This window comes from Montipora foliosa, chromosome 3 (assembly GCF_036669935.1).
Source record: "Montipora foliosa isolate CH-2021 chromosome 3, ASM3666993v2, whole genome shotgun sequence".
Lineage (NCBI taxonomy): Eukaryota > Metazoa > Cnidaria > Anthozoa > Scleractinia > Acroporidae > Montipora > Montipora foliosa.
This window is the reverse complement of record NC_090871.1, coordinates 36,368,393-36,388,392: the sequence shown is the minus strand read 5'-3', so window position 1 is coordinate 36,388,392 and position 20,000 is coordinate 36,368,393. Positions and strand designations below refer to the sequence as shown.

The 20,000-nt window shown below is 38.8% G+C and overlaps 1 protein-coding gene across 1 annotated transcript in view; it reads left to right on the top strand.

Annotated features, from left to right (window-relative positions):
- LOC137997368 (coiled-coil domain-containing protein 63-like) overlaps window positions 1-17,393 on the top strand; it is a 17,982-nt gene extending 589 nt beyond the window's left edge. The window contains exons 3-16 of the mRNA XM_068843317.1: window positions 423-522; window positions 3,493-3,577; window positions 3,879-3,924; window positions 5,039-5,097; window positions 5,776-5,825; window positions 5,916-5,988; window positions 7,402-7,583; window positions 8,075-8,309; window positions 9,123-9,287; window positions 9,698-9,866; window positions 10,477-10,574; window positions 10,705-10,770; window positions 12,271-12,462; window positions 17,056-17,393. Of these exons, the coding sequence (XP_068699418.1) occupies window positions 423-522; window positions 3,493-3,577; window positions 3,879-3,924; window positions 5,039-5,097; window positions 5,776-5,825; window positions 5,916-5,988; window positions 7,402-7,583; window positions 8,075-8,309; window positions 9,123-9,287; window positions 9,698-9,866; window positions 10,477-10,574; window positions 10,705-10,770; window positions 12,271-12,462; window positions 17,056-17,151 (1,616 nt within the window). The 3' untranslated portion in view covers window positions 17,152-17,393. The remainder of the gene's footprint in view (window positions 1-422; window positions 523-3,492; window positions 3,578-3,878; window positions 3,925-5,038; window positions 5,098-5,775; window positions 5,826-5,915; window positions 5,989-7,401; window positions 7,584-8,074; window positions 8,310-9,122; window positions 9,288-9,697; window positions 9,867-10,476; window positions 10,575-10,704; window positions 10,771-12,270; window positions 12,463-17,055) is intronic.
- The last annotated feature ends 2,607 nt before the right edge of the window (window positions 17,394-20,000 follow it).

Genomic DNA, 20,000 nt, shown 5'->3' with positions numbered 1-20,000 from the left:
TAACATCCCTACATATTTATTATATGATACACCAGTATAGTATAATATACAGGCTCAACGTTTTAATGTTAAAATAAATGACATTAATCTAAAAAGCATTTTTGACAATAGATGTGCTCAAAATTGTACTAGATTTTTAGGTGATATGGAGCGTGCACTGTTCTATGCAGTGCATTTTGCTGGCTGTAATTGGCTGAAAGGACATTTTAAATTTCAATAGCAGATATTGCTGTGTTTTTAGAAGATCTGAAAAAGAAGTCAAAGTTGAATGATGATACAGTGTAACTTGTTTAACCATGTCACCCTGAGGGGTAGTCTTGAATGGTTATCCATTCTTTTTAAGGACATACATGTCTATAGTGTCCCACTTTTAGCTCAAATTCATACATTCATAATGTAACATTTTATTTTGTAAACAACAGCTGAACAAGAGCTTGCAAAACTCCAGCGCCAGTATCGCATCATTGAAGGCGACAGAAGGGCTTACAGTGAAGAGACACAAAACCACATAAGAAAACAGATGTAAGTCATGGTTATGAATTGAATATATTTTTCTTTTACTCCAGATTGTCTATTTTGGATTCAGAATGTTTAGATGCAGATATATAACTGTAAATAATGTGCAAGTACAAGTAAGTATTAAGTTTTTGCAAACGTTGGCCGTGAAGCACTTACCGTATATTTGAACAGACTTAACTGATTAGAGTGTAATATAAAGTGTTAGGTTTCTACCCCATATGAACCATGTGAGCGTTAGTCCTACTTATGGAAATGGGCCCACACAAGGACAGAGAAAAACTCTGACCAGGGTGGGAATTGAACCCACGACCTTCAGGTTAGATCATCATCACCGCTGCTCTACTGACTGAGCTACAAGGTCAGACGGGAGCAGACCGTGGGAACTGAAGATCTTAAAGTCACGGCAATGAACATGTACAAGTACAAGTAAGGATTACGTTTTTGCAAACGTTGGCCATGAAGCACTAACTTATATTTGAACAGACTTAACTAATTAGAGCGTAATGTGAAGTGCTAGGTTTCTACCCCATATGAACCATGTGGGCGTTATCCCTACTTATGGAAATGGACCCACACAAGGACAGAGAAAAACTCTGACCAGGGTGGGAATTGAACCCATGACCTTCGGGTTAGATCACTGCTGCTCTACTCACTGAGCTACAAGGTCAGACGGGAGCAGACCGTGGGAACTGAAGATCTTAAAGTCACGGCAATGAACATGTACAAGTACAAGTAAGGATTACATTTTTGCAAACGTTGGCCATGAAGCACTAACTTATATTTGAACAGACTTAACTAATTAGAGCGTAATGTGAAGTGCTAGGTTTCTACCCCATATGAACCATGTGGGCGTTATCCCTACTTATGGAAATGGACCCACACAAGGACAGAGAAAAACTCTGACCAGGGTGGGAATTGAACCCATGACCTTCGGGTTAGATCACTGCTGCTCTACTCACTGAGCTACAAGGTCAGACGGGAGCAGGCCGTGGGAACTGAAGATCTTAAAGTCACGGCAATGAACATGTACAAGTACAAGTAAGGGTTACGTTTTTGCAAACGTTGGCTGCAGTGAAGCGCTTATATTTGAACAGACTTACAGCTGTAAGTAGGGCTAATGCTCACATGGTTCATATGGGGTAGAAACCTAGCATTTCACATTTCACTCTAATCAGTTAAGTCTGTTCAAATATAAGTTAATGCTTCACGGCCAACATTTGCAAAAACATAATCCTTACTTGTACTTGTACATGTTCATTGCCGTGATTTTAAGATCTTCGGTTCTCATGGCCTGCTCCCGTCTGACCTTGTAGCTCAGTAGGTAGAGCAGCGGTGATCTCTGTCCTTGTGTGGGCCTATTTCCATGAGTAGGGCTAACGCTCACATAGTTCATATGGGGTGGAAACGTAGCACTTCACATTTACAAAATGCACTCTTTTCAGTTAAGTCTGTAAATAATGTGGATGAACAGTAAAGATTGGATCTCTAATCGATTTTCAAAATCTCATTAGCAGTCCAATATTATCAATTGCTGAAATTTTCATGTACTGTTTCAACTACAGTTACTGTAGTACATGTAGTAATCACGGATTACTAGTGCATTAAAATAATTGCTTTGGAAGCAAAGCAGAAGGATGGGGATTCAAAGAAACAATCTTTTTTTTTTTTTGCAGTGTATCAACCACTTATTTTTTTAAAAGGTTTTTACAAATTAATTGATTTTTGTTGTCAATCCTACGTGTAGGGTTTACAAAATGGTTTCTAAAAAGTCAATCCTTATGCAGTGTATAGGTCATGTCCGATAAGCATTGAGTTTAAAATCCAATAGGTGTCAAGTCAAATCCAAGATTTTAAGGAGACAGTGTCGTTGAAAGCACAAATTTGCCTATTTATGTAATAATCTTGTCGTAGCCTGTACGTCTGGTTGCCAAAAGTTTTAATGATCAAGAGTTTTTCAAGCCCAAACGTACAGGTCAAGGCGAAATGCCGGTAAAGAGAGGTTTGATAAATTTGCATCTCTTGTGTTTGATGCTTGTCTAAACAAAATTTTTTCGCGGTGGGTTGAAGGCAAAAAGATGTTGTGAAAGCACAAAAGTGCAGGTCAGTTAGGCGAAATGCCGATAAAGGCACCCCAGCTATATGCAATATTATTTTGTGTATTTGCTAAGAAGCTGAGCAACTTGAAATGGGCGGCATTCATCTTGTCCAGGAAAATGCATTGGTTGGGTGTTCGGTCAGTACAAAACACAGACTGCAGACTGCAGACCGGGTACAAAATGCAGACCAAGTCTAAATAAATAAATACGTGATGGAATGTTGGGTGTTACAAATATTCTTAAATGTGCAACATATTGCAACTCTGACTTGTGGCGTCTGTGATACTTATAAGCATCAATCATATTAGCTGGAGATACTTTGGACATATTGACACAAATTCACTCACCTTGGCGAAATTAAAAAAATACAACAGTGAAGAAAAGAAATTCCCGAACACACACAGAATTGGCATGACGGGATCACTATGCCTGTATGGGTACCGATTTACTGCATGAAATCTTGGCAAAATACCAGCCAGTCTGCCAGTCTGTCAAAAACCTTGAAATCAACTGGCATTGAAAACAATGTCATCAATAAAAACCGTGCAAGAGATCTTGAAAAACGATGAAAATAGTATGCCTTCTCCTGTTGAATGCAAAAATGAGCAGCAGTGTTTTATTGGGTTTAAAAGCATGAGGTGTAGCCGAGTCATTTTAGATGTGCTGCAAGTCTTTTGAAGTGCTTCAAAAACATTCCACAGAAATCATGTCCCATAGGTCACTTGGTCCGAAGATACTACCATACTAGGAAAACACTTGCTAAGCTTCATTACTATTCTCTCTGTGAAAAACCTTGATTTCAAGGTTTTTTGAATCATGAATAAGTTTTTGAATGTTAAATGTGAGGCCAGTGAGTTTTGTGTCCTTTTATGATCAGGGAAGCTATAAAATCACTTGAAAAGGAAAATGAAGAACTAATGAAGGATAACACCTTGGCTGGAAGTGTCCAAAATCAAAACCAGGTACTTAAATATGATAAAATAGCAGTACGTACTGCATCAAAAAGGAAAAAAAGATGCCTTAACCAATATTTAGAGATGTATAGCAACTGCTAAATGTCAACTTTTCTAAGTTGCTGACATGTTATAGAAGAGAAAATTAATAATTGGTTCATACTGTTCCTTTAATTTGCTGTGTAAATATTATAATTTGTACACTTCAATGTTATTTTGGGAAGTTCCTATAAGTACTCCAATAAGCAGTTTTAAGTGGTGGCCTTTCTTCTCCCTGAAACTGACAGATGTTTGGGTTTTGTTCTTTTAGGATAAAACAAACACAGAACAGCTTAGTTCTCTCCTAACAAAAGAAGGTACCAGTAATATCTTTCATTATTTTGAAATTTGTTGGACAGTATTAATTTTTAACTTCTGTGATACACCTTATTCCAAAATGAGTGAGGACAATGTGCAAGGCAGCAAGCCACAGCTGCGAGCCATGTAAACAACGGCTGCGTGTCATGCAAGCCAACATGGGGAGCTATGTGGGTCAACATGCGAATCTCACAGTTATTGAAAGCTAACTGTTTTAAATGGGTTCTTAAATACTTTTTATCAGGCAAGCACTATAGGTATTTGGAATGGGTGCATGGCTCACATGACTTGCAGATTGTTCAGCCCCTTCCAAAATGGCAGCCATTTTAGTATTTGTTTGTTTGATTGCAATATTAGCCTTTTGATCAGATGTTTAACAATTTTACCGGAAGTTACATAATGATTTGCAACTCTGTAACCAATCGGAGTGATCTGGCTCCAAGAGCTCTATTTCCAGAATGATTGGCTTTTGAACATGTAATTATCCAACAAGTAAATGTATCGATCATACCCTCCTTTCCTGAGAGGAAACATAGGGAGGGAGAGTAAAACATGTATATAATGATTTCAGGCTGTAGAAAACCTAAAGAAAGAGAGGCCTCAGATTTTTGCTGAAAACACTCTGATTTACTTTATCACAGTATTACCCAATGTATTCTACGGTACATAAAATACAGACCATATGTAGATCTATCTAGACTGATCGAAATGCACCAATCACTGTTTACATTTTTGTGGTCTTAACGGCCATATTTATTATTCTAGGCTCAACTGACTGTCAACAGATACCGGTAACATCACAAATTATGTTGATCAAATTATGACATCCACCTGTACGACTGGTGTTTTTATAGTATCTACTGACATTACACAAATCACTTGACTCTGTGGATGACTTATGCTCAGGTTGTCGAAACGTCAGTCAATGTCATCTCAAACAGTCCTTCTCAGGACTACACTAATCCGGACAATCATACTTAGTCTATACTTCAGTAATACCTACATGTATAATGTTGGTAAACAAGTTGTTTTTATTACTCAAGTGAGTATTATTTGCAAATAATAAGTAATTTATGATTGTCCTCCTTTAATTTTACAAAATTAATGTCCTAGATGAGATCAAAGAGGAAATTGAAGAGGTCATTGAAGAAACCAAAAGGCTTGATGAACAGGTATTGGCAGTTTAATTTCATTTTGATCACTTTAATTCAGACAATTTCAGTCCTTTTAGCAGTAAAGGGGAGTGAGGAATGTGCAAGCCAGTGAGCTATGCAAGCCATGGCTGCAAGTCAATTTGCAAGTCAACATGGCAAACCATGTAAGTAAACTGTGATGCAAGTCACACAGTTACATATTGAAAGCTAACCATTTTAAAATGGGTGCTTAATACATACATGTGGACTTAAATACTGTTTATCAGCACTATTTGAAATGGGTGCTTTACAGACTTAAATGTGAGACTTGCATGATTCGCTCGGGCTCACAGATTGTCCAGCCCCAATAAAGGGGAACAATTCTCACATTAACGTACTAGTACAGTACTGTTAATGGCCTACAGTTAGCTCCCACAAGTTTCTTATAGCTGATCGGTGGTAACAGGGACAAATTTAGGAGGGTATTTGAATTAGTAACCAGAAGATTGTCAGTAACAGAAGGTTTTTGGTACATTTTTACTACTGCAAAGGATCAGCACTCAGACTTTTTCCAAGTTATATCCACAAGTCACTACAGATAAAAGATACATTTCTTCATGCATTTACTGGACAGGAGTTAATTTAACATGATTGATTCACTGCCTTTTTCACTGTGACAGTGACTTAGTTAATACATGTATATCTTTCTGTCAACAGATCAGAATGATGGAAAAAAGGGTTAAACAACAAAGAAAAAACATGGGAGGGTAAGTGTGGCATGGTTATCACCAACTCTGAAATTATGATACAATAATTATTCATAATAATATTATATTATATACACTTCCTTTTTACAGAGTTCATAACAGCCATCTTCATAATAAGCGAACACAAAAGTATATTCGAGTTCTTGAAAATAGACTGGATAAGGTAAAGAACTTAATTTCTTCTTTGATCATACAAGTCATGTATTATTGATAATAATGATGACTTTTTACTGATTCAATGTAATTATCATTGGTTACCTGCTTATCTGTAGCTAAACTGTAGCCAGCCACAAACTAGGATTCCCAATTATTGCTTGCCAGTTCATGCAACCTGTAATCATATCAAAGAACCTTAAGACTTTTAACAAGGACAAAAACATGAAACCGTCTAAGGATTTCATGCATCATATTGTTGAATGCATTTATTTACTTTCTTTACGCCTTTGAAAGATTAATTAGTAAATGGAAGCAAGAAAAGGATATTTTAGGAGAGGCAAGAGTTCTTAACTGCAACCATGCAACTGAACTTGCAGTTGGAGGATCTACTGTAAAGAGCAGGTTGCAGGTTAGGGTTGCAAGTCATTGTTTTCCCATAACTGAAAAACCCAAACCTTTACAAAAATAACCTTGGGCTTAAACATTGTCTAAAGCATAGTGTTTAGGCCTGATGTTAGCATTAATTTAAAGGTTTGGGTTGTTTCAGCCATCATCGTGGTGAAACAATGACCTGCAACCCTATATGTAGATTTCAACCTGCAACCTGTACTAATTTGACCCTCCAACCTGCAGTAACATAATAATGAAGCATGTTCATTCACTGTCAAGATTGTAACAATCTACAATGTAGTTGACAGTTGTCTGAGTCATGTTGAAAGATGTGAATAAAATAATGTTATTTACAGTAGTTGAAAGTTGTAATTAAAAATAAATGTAGCCTATGGGGAAGATACCTGTTTACAAACATTACTTTGTTATTCAAATGTGCCAACCACAGGAATAAAAGACCGTTTGTTTCAACAGCCAATGAGGCTCTGGTTGGCACATATTTATTAATGACAATAGGTGATGTCAATGATATCTTCCCTATACTCTGATCAAGTGGGTATAGCTACCGGTAATTTGTAGATAGCCTGTAGCGTTTCATCAGTTAGTTTTTGGATCTTAGTAGTGCTTCACTTAATCTTGAACCTTTCCACTATTTTTAATTGTTATCTCAAAATAAAAAAAGGCTTACATGTACAGTGTACATGAGCAGTCTGTAGGTGTTGTTGTCATGCATAAATCTGTGTTTGCTTGCTTAAATTGAAGCTAGTCTACATGTAACAATAATGAAATGAAATGTAATGCAGCGGCCTAAAGGAAGGAATCCATACGTGTAGTTGACCAAAACAAATTCACTTCCTATCAGAGACGGAGACAATAACTTGATTTGGTTGTTTTAAGAATTCTTCAGTTGTTAAATTTTCCCCACCCCCCTCCCTGAGGATGTGCAACTACAGTGTATGCTCTTGCAAGTGACAGGACGAGAAATTGAAACGGTGGTGGTTGTCATTTTATTTTTGGTTGTAATTTGCAGGCCAAGATTGACTTTAACACTTGCTTATCAGAAAATAGTGACCTTAGAGAGACTTTTGATCACATGCGACTTGAAAAGAAGACTTTTGATAACATTCATCAGAAACTGGAAAAGGAATTAGTTGAGAATAAGCAAAAGATAATGGAAGGCATTGAGACATCAACTGCTGCTTACGAAGCCAGGTAATGTTATGGTTGTCCTTAATGTACTGATGCATTCAACTTGAAAACGATCAAGTACATGAAGTTGGAAATGTTAGACTTAGGGTATGCTTGCATTTTGAGGACTAAGTATATGCATGAATCATAATTATGTATAGTACATGTAGATGTGCTGTTGGTAATGACCAAAACGTGCTGAAGGTTTCTTCATTAATGAAATTACTAGTAGTAGATGAAGTTTACTAGCAATGTAGTCACTATACTTAAGTGAGTTAGAGAAGTAAAGTACATGATAGTATTTTATTGGTTACAATACTTATTGCACCCAGGAATTAAATGTAAGCATGTCATCAGTCACTGCTGTAGCTGGCAAAACTTTAGTTTCAAAGTTTGTTGAAGGTACTGGCGGTTAAGTATATCTCAGTCTCCTTTATATTGAAATGTTCACTAGTGAGAGCAGTACACATGATTGTAATTCGATCAAGGCATTTTTGCACTTCATACTCCAACAGAGATGAAGCTCAAGGAAAGATGATGGCTTTGAAGGAAAAAGCTGACAAAGATTTAACACAATACAACACTGAACTCAAAGAACTGATGCGTATCATAGAGCATGACCGCAAACTCAAAGAATTCATGCGAATCAAGAGTGAGGAAAGAGCTGAGATGATGGAATACGAATTATCAACACAGAGAAAGAAAAAAGATGAAAAAGAGAGAGGTGACAAAGCTGAAGAGACTATTGAAGTACGTGCACATTTCATTGGCTGACAGCCAAGTGTGGCCAAGACATTAAGTGAAGGAAATACTTATATATTTTATACAAAAGGTTCATTTAAATCTTGGATTTAATTCTCAAAATGGTGGAGTTAATTCAGTTTAATCCATTTCAGTTATGTTCTTATAACGTCCAGTGACATCAGGGTGTAAAATTGAGTTTTTGAGAACAGAATTTGAAACCTTGGTTCAGTCCAAGCTGAACATCTGCAGTGAGTGATAAGCAACTCCTTAACCCATTTACACCTAAAGTGCCCACAATCAGCGAGTAAAATGCTCTAACATTCGCCAAATTAAAACCAAAATAATAGTATCACTCTCAGGTGGGGAAGGGTTAATAACCAGTTAACAACGCTCATTACAAGTGGAGGTCAGGTGCCCTAGCACACCGCGGACAATTTCACCAGCAACTCAGCCACAAGCTGGCCTGTGCACCCAACAAGGGATGCGGGAAGAGAAACAGTAACAACAAACCAGGGCTGGGACTGAGGAGACATGGAAGAATGCAATGCAAATGCTAACACAATCCAACACAACACTAATGTAAGGCTAGGTACCATAGCGCTAACAAGAGACAATCATCAAAATTAATGCAAATGTAATGCTTATCAAAACATAGGATATTTAATTAACTAACCCAAGATGTTGCCAACACTTGCTCCTCATTGTTAACTAAGTTAAATTGCATTTGACTACATTACATGTATAATCATGGTAGACCTTGATTGGGTAAATAGTTTTCATCTTACTTCATTCATATCAATTTTGTTCATATCTTTACAGTCATACGAGGCAGCATTCCAGACTATTAAGGAGGCGACTGGTATAGAGGACATTGATCTCTTGGTTGCCAAATTTATAGAAGTGGAGGATAAGAATTTTGCTCTCTTCAACTATGTCAACGAACTCAATAATGAAATTGAACTTTTGCAAGAACAAATCAATGAGGTGAATAAGATTTAGTCAACTTGCCTTGTCCAATTCATTTAAATATCTCTGTCAAGACATACTGTAGTGAAACTCTATAATGTGGTATAATGCACTAGCGCAGAATAGTATTCTTCAATACAAAAAAGAATCAGTTGAGTGCCTGACCTGGTTTTTCATGGTTTTAATTAACATTTTGTAATGCATTTGTTGTAATTTTTTTCCAACATGCATGTACAGTGCATTAGTGAGGAGTCAAAAACACTTCATTCCAAAGTATTTTCCGCTTGTCAACCCCTGGGTAAAAATACATGTACCGGTACATGTAAGAGCAAGTGTCCCCACTTGCAAGTACATTCAATTGGAAAAAGAGCTCCAATCAGCATGTACCTTGAACCAGTGCCAACTTTGTGTTTTGCTGTCTTTGTCAGAATCAAGGAGAGATGGAGAAGTTCAAAAGTGAAGAAGTGGAGTTGGCAAGCCAAAGAAAGAGTTTACTGAAGGGTCTTGAGGAAAATTTAACTTTGGCCACACAACAGGCTGATCAAAATGAAACTCAATTCAAACAGACCAAAAAAATAATTGAACAACTCAAATCAGGTAAGGCAATTTATAATATCAGGAGTTCAAAGTTATCGCACTCTATGAAGCAACTTGAGCAGAGTTGCAAAAGAAGCCTGAAAAAGCCCAGGCTTGGAATGGATGTACAAAATTGTTCTGTTTTGTTTTTTGAATAGCTTGCAACTGGAAGGTGCTAAATTAACAGAGAGGTATAAGGAAAAAAAAACCACACTCATGTGATAGGGAGAGGATTGTCTCCTGCTGTGCTTTCTAGCTCACACTGACTTCGCCACTTTATTACAGGGATGCTATCAAGTTATGTCTCCTCTTTACTTTAATTGTACTTATTTGACCATTTGTGCTTATAGGCAAGAAAATAAATTTGTAGCTGAAATAATTATAAAGTGTCCTTGAGTTTACTCAAACATTAAATTTCAGTGTTACCTACAGTAAATGCTGTTTTTCACAAATGCAAAGCTAGATCTCTCATTTTACATAGCTTTTCTGATACAAGGCAGGCTGTATTGTCGGTGCAAGAACCTTAATTGCATTTGTGCATGGATTCTCTATTAGTTCTGTTTCATCATTGGTGTGTCATCTGAACATGATTCTCCTCTCACATGAGTCTCCCATAAAAATTATTTTGTAGGTGTTGACTCGCTGTTCAACAAGATCAACTGTGATCGCAGTGCAATAACTGACATGTTAGGTGGAGCATCAGGAGTTACTGATGCCAACATGATGCAGGTACTTTTTACATACTTTAGGTGGATCAAATAAGTGATTTATTTTCCCTATCACATGTGCCAGTTACATTAAAGAGGGACAGTCTTTAATTGTTACAATACATTACAATCTCCTCAATTTTAATTTGTAGTTCCTTGGGTTGATTGAACAAAGGACTAATGAGCTTCTACAAGTCCATGGATTCGTCACTGCAAAGGTAATTCTGTCTCTCCTCAATCCCATGGTATGTTTGTGCTGGCCGGGATTTCAAGGGTTATCCATAGCCTCTAGGATTTGGAAAATTTACCATACATGTTTGGCAGCTGGAACAACAATAATTCTAATTATAACAATAGAGCTGTTTTCAATTGAGCATCGAAAGTACACTGTAATTAGTGAATTGCTTTGGTTTTGCATTACGTCACTATTAAAAGTGATTGGTTCAAAGTTCTCGTGCCATTTTTTCAACCTGCAGCAATCAGAAGTGAAACCAATACCAATTGTGGCTTGTGAATGCACATTTTCCTGTGCTTTGTGTTGGCTATGTGTAATTACTTTGAATTTTGCTTGGTTTACAGACTGTACTTAATTCACAGTCTCCATCCTTTTTGATTGGCCAAAGTAATTACTTTGGTTTTGGTTTTATGACACTTGATTGAAACTTGCTCTAACAGTAATAGTACTACTACTACTACTTATAATAATAATAATAATAATGATTATCATTATCATTATCATTATCATTATTATTATTATAGAGCAGTTTTCAATTGAGTGTCTTAAAACAAATACCAGTACCAAAGTACCGGTAGTTACTTAGGCCCGTTTCAAACGTCGAACTTTACATGTGCCGAATTTAATGCAAATGAGCGAAAACAATAGATTTTTCTCATTGGCACATGTAAAGTTCGACGTTTGAAACGGGCCTTAGATCAATTGCAGCAGGTGCAAACAGCATAATGAACCAATTCAAATTCATAGCATTTCCATGTAACTTGCTCTAAGCGAGGGAAATTACACATGCAATTCACATTATTTTGGTTTTGCTTTTCTTTCTCATTGGTTGCTAGAGCAGTTTTCACATGACTGTCGAAATTAATTACGCGATTGCAATTGCTACCTGCGGTGATTGGACTAACCCTGCCGAACAGAACTTAACTTAAGTGAACTTTTGTCATGTAAAGCTGTCAGGCGCTCAGAGTACACCACTTAAACTTGCTGTGAAAAGGAAGTTGAAGCGAACATCCTGTCAGCCTCTAAGCCAGTGTTTCTCGATTCCCTTTTATTTTCTTTGATCTTTCTGGGTTTAGTATCTTACTAGTAACCGCATTTTTTCTCAGGGGGCTATTTGCCTATGATATCTACCATAGCACTATAGTGATTTACGATACGAAAACAATAACGTGTACTATTAGGGCTACATATTACCGCAAAGATAACATGAATCTCCTGGAAAACAAAACGCAGCCCAGTTGACAGTTATGGAATGAAGCACTGCGTGTCAAGTTACTGCACTACCACACGCACGCAATGCGTGCCTATTTGAAAGCTGTCTGATACTGAATGCTTTTGATCACTACTCAGTTCAAACAAGGACTTTAAAACGTTCGGCCCTCGGCCTGCAAAATATCTGTGCCACTCACTTGGTCAAAAATTGACCTCCCCCCAATGTGCAATGTGCAATTCACTCAATCTGTATTGCTTTCCCTTCGTTTAGGAATCTGATCGTGATGGTGAACCCGTAGCACCAGTGGGTCTTTTGGGTCAAGGTCCTCAGCCTGGGATGTCTTCGGTTGCCATCGTTCCTCCTACGACTGGCGATGACTACGATTCGGATGGTTCGTCAGGATCCGACGATGAACAACGTCCGCTGACTCAGGAAGAACTGAAGAACAAGATCTTAAAAGGGGTAAAACCTCACACTATTAGTCTTTGTTGAGGACTATCTTGCCATTAGTACGTAACTGAATCCTAAGAGCAGTCAGTCAGGACGGGACAGATAAATTACGGGCACAATCGGGACAAGGGTTTTTTGTCAATCTCTTTATTTCGCCAGTCCCTATTTTTCCTGGAATATCTTTGATTCTCCGATCATGTGAACATCAGTTTTGACGTGAGTGTCCTCAATGTACTTCTGGACCTGTTAAAGCGCGGCTATGAGGAATTTCCTGCAGTTGTCCGGTTCAACTTTAGATCAATCTCGTCCCCAGAGTCCGCTTTTCTTTTGGTCAGCACCAAGAACACGGACGAGATTGACTTTGGACTACATTACGATTCGCACTGCGACTATGAGTTTTCCGTAAAGAACACGCGCAGTAGGTTTGGAGGTCGAATCCAAAACTCGAACTGCAATCTTAATTTAAGGTCTTTATTAGTTTCAGCGTCACAACGTTCATTTAACCGACAAATAATTGAGCAATTTCCATATTATTTAATTTTTTGCCTTGTTTTCTTTATCTAAATAATATGGCTTCTTTAGACTGTTTGTGAGCACTCATAATCAAATATGTATTTTCATGAAAAAAACTGTGAATTATTCTGATAAGAAAAGTCCAGAAGAGCACGTTATCAGCGTCGCAAACTGTTCCGTCTTGTAAAAATACCTAATATGTTGTTTTTTTTTCCGTTTGGTTTTAAATCAAAATTATATTGTTAGATGCGATGGAATTCTCTAAAATCGTAGACTTGTTTCTAATGGGGCCATACGGCTTTCTTCAGCCCCTCGCGCACTAATGCGTACATCCCTCTCACAGGGATTTTCTGAGTATCCGAAGCACCCTGCGCACGGTCATTGTAGAAAATCGTACACGGATTCGTGCTAATCCTTCTTCTCCCATACTCATGATTACGGAGAGGGAGGCAGATATGAAATTTATAAAGGGAATAGTTTCTAAAGAAACTGTGGTGTTGCGTTGGTGGGGAAGTTGTACACAAAGACATGATTTTTGGTTTCAGCAACGGAGTTGATAATGTAAATTGACCACCGTACAGTGATTATAAAAACGTTTCGAGCGTTAGCCCTTCGTCAGATCGAATCGAGGAATTATGGGTTTTCTAATCCCCACGGTATTAACGAACGCTTTTCGTTTAACTAATGTAATCCTATTTTTCACGTTGCCGTGTTCCCACCAATAACGTAGCTCGTACTCCACTATGAAATGATATATGAAATGGATCATATATGAACTGCGGATATGAAATCAAGTGAAGCTATGATCCTCGCAGTTATGAACGCAATTATTGCAATTGCGTAGAGAAGCCCGAAAAATTCAGGACTTCAACGGGATTTGAACCCGTGACCTCGCGATACCGGTGCGACGCTCTAACCAACTGAGCTATGAAGCCGCTGACGTTGGGAGCTGGTCATTTGTGGGTCCTAATGTTCCCGTGAGAAATGAATCGACGATGAAATGATATATGAACTGCGGATATCAACCCTAATTCCTCGATTCGCTCTGACGAAGGGATAACGCTCGAAACGTCAGCTGCACGGTGGTCAATTTACATTATCAACTCCGTTGATAAAACCAAAAATTTTCGTGTAATACTTCCCCATCGACGCAGCACCATTTCAACGGGGTTTGAACCCGTGACCTCGCGATCCCTTCATAGCTCAGTTAGTTAGAGCGTCGCACCGGCATTGCGAGGTCATGGGTTCAAACCCCGTTGAAGTCCTGAATTTTTCGGGCTTCTCTACGCAATTGCAATAATTGCGTTCACAACTTAGGGTTAGAGTTAGGGTTGCTGGTTGTGTTGTTTTTATAGTGGAGTAGGAGCTACGCTATTGGTCGTAACATGGCAACGTGAAAAATAGGAATACATTACTTAAATGAAAAGCGTTCCTTAATAACGTGGGGTTAAGGGTGCCGATTTGGAAGATGAATTTTTGCTCCAGATTCATGGGGCTTTCCGTCGTAACTAGATGGAGGGAAAGGCCGTAGATAGCCATGTGTTGTTTGGAGTGGTTAGGGAGATTAAAATGACGAGCGATTGGGTTAGATGCATCCTTGTCATTCTTCTCAACGTGGCGAAGGTGTTCGAGGAATCGGTCCCCTAGTCGTCTACCTGTCTTGCCAATGTATAAGTTATTGCGTGACGTACAGGTTATGCAATAAATGACATTTGCTGAGGTACATGTGAAATGATCAGTGATCTTAACAGATCGCTTAGGTCCCGATATTTTGCTAATGTTAAGAGTGAAAAGACAAGTGTGGCTATCCTGTCTCTGTGATCAAAGTGGGCCATCATCGCGCCCAACAATTTGATCGACAGCCAGGGCTACAAACGTCACAAAAAGATAAGAATGACAGAATTCCATTCACCCTCACTTTCCATCCTCATATTCACGCATTCAAAAGTATCATTCTCAATAACTTTAAATTACTCCAAAATGATCCTGAGACCGGTATTTCATTCCAACGCTACAAAAACCGTTTGCAACTTTTTAGTTAGAAGCGCACTCAAAACCGCAAGAATCTGGAGCAAAAATTCATCTTCCAAATCGGCACCCTTAATCCCACAGTATAAACGAACGCTTTTCATTTAAGTAATGTATTCCTATTTTTCACGTTGCCATGTTACCACCAATAGCGTAGCTCCTACTCTACTATAAAAACTACACATAACCCACAATTCCTCGATTCGCTCTGATGAAGGGCTAACGCTCGAAACGTCAGCTTTTATAATTCCTGTATGCGGTGGTCAATGTACATTATTTCATAGGTACTGAGATTTATCCACGAAAATCATAGTGAATAAAATTCGTACTGATTCTAAATGTAGCCAATCAGGAACACGAACAACAAAATTTCACGTGAAGAAATATCGTTCGTCCCATCAGCAACGTGAACGACGAAATTTCACAAGTGATGAATGAACGTATAAAATGGAACGTCAACCGACAGCCGTTGCACAAAAACCGCGCGCTTTGAAGAATGGCCGAGGGAAAGTTTGCTTCTGTTTTCTGAGTTGAGGAATTTTATTTTAGAACAAGAAAACAGAAGTGCCGCTCAAAAAACTGAACGAGATGTTCGATTGCTTAAACGACTTTTGAAAACGAAGGTCGAAGACAAGAAGTTATTCCAGCAGTTGAGGTGAATGAATACTGAATACATCAACCACTTTGTCATTTCCGTCCGCACTAAAGACGGCAATGAATACGAGCCGACTTTCCATCGAAGTTTAGTGGCTAGCTTTGGAACGACAACTGAACAAAAAGGGCTATTCCGCAAGCATAACAAACGACCTGGTTTTTGAGAAAATCAGAGAGGTTCTTTAGTCCAAACAAAAACAAACCAAAGAAGCAAGGAAAGGCAAATAAACCCAAAGCGCCGGTAGCTTTGACAAGCGACGAACTAAAAACACTCTTCACTTTGGACTACTTTGGAATATCTGAAACACATCTTGGTTGGGCGATTTTAAACCATTGTTTATTGCTTTCATCGCCCCACTGCAATTGTGTGAAGAAAATTTGTCTATCAAACACTACCAAAAAAACCTCAGTACGTATGAAATAAACACGTTACAGCATGGAAAATGCTTTGTACGATTTGTATTCACTCGTTGTTTCGTACTCAACTCGTGAATAAAAATCGTACCCGCGCATTTTCCATGAAGTAATCTCTATTTATCAACTCCGTTGATAAAACCAAATATGAAATTGGATCACTTGCTTTTAAAACATTGTATTGTGCATCCTGACTCATTTTTTCAATCGTGTTTATTGCTTATTTCAAAAAGACCAAAGAAATGTGGATAAGTTTTCCGAAAAACTCAGCAGTCTCAAGCGCCTAGTCCTATTAGTATCGGAAACGAGGTATTAGAGAGAGTAGAGTGAGTACATGTTCGGAGGGACTTAAAGTGGAATGCACATATCAATGGTATTTTAGCTAGAGCAAACAAGCGGCTCTACTTTTTGCGCGTGTGTGGTAAAGCTATCCTGCCTACTGAAGTGGGATTGGCTACATACATCACCAAGATACGCCCACTGCTGGGGTACGCTTCCCCGATTTGGGGTGGTTCCTCCCAAGTACTTGGCCGATGATTTACAACGGATTCAAAATCGCTCAATGGACATCCTTGGCCTCTCTAGACACGCTCTAGAGCCTCTTGATGTAAGAAGGGACAAACACAATAGTGCAGGCATTTAACAGCTTTTTAGAGGCAGACGATCACCCATGCAAGAGGTTCATTAATGAAATAACGCAATCGTACTCCCTTCGAGCTCAACGAGTAGGAGTGCCTGTACCGCGCACCAATCGAACTAGAGGTTTATTTATTCATCGCTGGGAAAGACTTCATTAATTAGAAAAGAGTTATAAACAAAGTTGTTAACCCTTTTGTTCAGAGCAAGACAAGACTTACAATGTATAATAGTATCCAGTTTGTAGACTTGTAGCATTTTTGAAACGTTCAAAGGTTCTGTGCTTATGTCCTTGTTATGATTTTTTCGCACATGCTTGTGGGAAGAGGTGATTAAGTAGTACCTTATTTGTCTCCCCAGATTTCCAAGCGTGAAGCCCATCCCAAGAAGTCACAACATCCGGGATCAGCAAGTTCCGAGAAATCTCCCGCCAAGAAAAAGAAAGGAGCAAAATGATTCGCTGCGTCTGCCAGGGTGTGACTGTTGGCCCAATGAGTCTCGACAAATCCATTTATGTCGACGAAGTGATATCAGAACAGCAAAAGCTGCTTCCTAATTCCCTTGAATCGCAATCGTTGTTCTTTGTAGGAGCACGCTAAGGCTCAGTCAAGGCTCAGTTCTGCAGCGTTGTATGGCTTAAATTTGTCTTGTAACAACCGAATATTCATGGCTTGTAAATAAATTAACTTCAACAATTACCGGAAGCTAATTGGTGCAAAAGCAATATTTAATGCTCACATAAATCATCCCATCTCATCCAAATATTACAACTCTGTGGTTTACCATTTTACCTCCAAGTCATCAAGCACATCAGTGGCCTGCCGTTTGGCAAACAAGCCTGATCACTGTTCATTAATAGCAAGGAGCGTTTGTGGGAAATTATTGCGTTAAGGCAAGTCATCATTGTACGCATTGAATGAATTGACTTCAGTTACAGTTCACATTGCAACCAAGGTTGACGATCAAACATAATTCGATCCTTCTCTGCATGGTTTGAGGAAATTTGAATGAAGCTTAAAATCCATCGTTTCCACACTCCTGTCTATTGTCTTAATCAGGGGTGATCCAAAGATATCTTTGTCTAGAGTCCTTTTGTTTGCTACCAATTTGCTAAGAAAAAAAGAGTGCGCCTAATAATAGTATTAGTAAAGTAGCGTCCTTTTCTTTAAAGAAGATACAAGTAGGTTTCTGGTTAGGCTCTATTTCCGCCGCTCACTCGAGTTCAGGTATCCTCCCCTGGTTTCGGGAGTGAGCGCTGGCCCATTTCCTGAAACAGCGGCTGGCAATCGAGCCTAGTTTCAAGTGAAAGGCGGCCATCATCAAAGTTCAAAGGAGCGTGCAACCTCTTTCCTTGGGTCTCTCTTCTTACCTTGGAGCTCCAAGGAAGGGAAAAAGAGAGACACCCTGGGAACGAGGTCGAAAAGCGTGGGCGGCATTGGTGTGCCAAGCGTGCCAAGTTCTATAATTACCCCCGCGCAATTGTGTGGTTAGTTTGGCAAGCATGCTCTGACAAAGTAGTTTTCCATTTTGCAACGAAAAACCGACCTTTTGATGCCCTTTCAAATTGTACCAAACTGACGCTGTCTGTGCGATCGATGTACTTTAGTTATACGATCACAGTCACATACTGCACGGAATAAGAATAAACGACGTCAATTCGTTGTTCCTTCAGTATGGGATCCTTAAGTTTGAAAATATGAGTCGGCGTTTGGAAACGTTTTGGGTGAAGTTTCACATTGCGGCTACTCAAGATCCTCTTGATAGGTACTATAACCCTTTGAATGAACGGAGTGATGGCGAAATTCTTGTCCCACGAAGTGCTACGATACTGTTCAGCAAGAAAGTCTTTGAGTAGCCATTAACCTTTAAAACGCCGTGGACATATTCTTGCTCCTTGACCTTAGAACCACAGGAAGATGCAAACACTCAGCTCTCGAGAGCAATTTTGTACAGCTGCGGACTTTCAGGATAGCGAGAATCAAAACCGAGATGTGATTTGTCAGTCTGGGTTTTCGGTAAACACCGGTCCCTAACCCGGTCCCTACGTTAGCTTATAAGCATCTATTAGTCTCACGTTCTATGGTGAACTGAATAGACGGCTCATGACATAGTAACTACTAAACTACTTCATAGAGCTTACATAAATAAGTCCAAACCACTGGAAGTGTTTGCCTTTAAGGACCTTTAAGCGTGCAAACTCTCTTCATGATCTTGCAAGCGAATGTGAGAATTTCCTCTCTACCATTATCATAGACATATCGTTGGTCGAACAAATGTGGGTTGCTTTTAAAGAAATGATGATGAGGAATGCAAAAAAGCACCTTCCAATGAAGATAATTAAGTCTTTCAACTCAAATCGAGACTCAGGTGTATACGTATGGTTAGCGTAGGTATACCAACACTCCACGCCCAGGGAAGGCACTGTAGTGCAAACTTTGACAAGGCCAGTATTCTCAACGAATTCTTTCATTCTGTCTTCACTAAAGAAAATGTAGATGACATGCCAGAAATTGATGCCTTTCCCTTTTGCTCCAATGGGCAATATTATAGTGTCTCAGGCATTTCCAACCTGCTTCAAAATCTTAACCTCTCAAAGGCCTCTGGCCCCGACCAAATCCCACTCTATGTACTTAACGTATCTAGTAATGTCATCTCTCCAGTCCTTCAGGTAATTTATTGGTCTTCCCTTGATACTGGCGAATTGCCTCTAGGCTCGGGAAGCATGTTAGTCTCACCGGTTTTCAAGTAGGGATCTCGCTCAAACCCCTCAAATCACCTACCAATGTCATTAACCACTCCAATATTATATCTTTCCGCAAAGGCCTATAATGCGAATCTCAATTGATTCTTCCCCCTTCACGACCTTACTTCAAACTTTAATCATAAGTTGCAGACTGATCTCATCCTCAGTCGACTTCTCGAAGACCTTTGAAATACACTTTAAAAACAACAAACAACATTCATACAGAAATTTCATTTTTTTTACTATTTCATTCCAATAGATATTGTTTTGGACACTTCAGCTTTCGTTATCGCTTCATAGAATTCATAGAGGCATCATGAAAAATATACAAATTCAGGCCCCGTCCACACGTCTCCGCATACATATTTTTTTTAATTAAAAAATTTCCGCCTTCACACGTAGCGCATTCCAAAAGTTTAATTTTGTTCTTGGTTTGAATTGTTTTTTAACCGGTTCATTAAACTGGCTTTATTTTTATCAACTGTCTAAAAGGAGTACACCCTTTAGGGGTGTAGTTAAAAAAACAGGGGCTTGGTTTTTTAGGGGGTCTAAAAAAGAACTA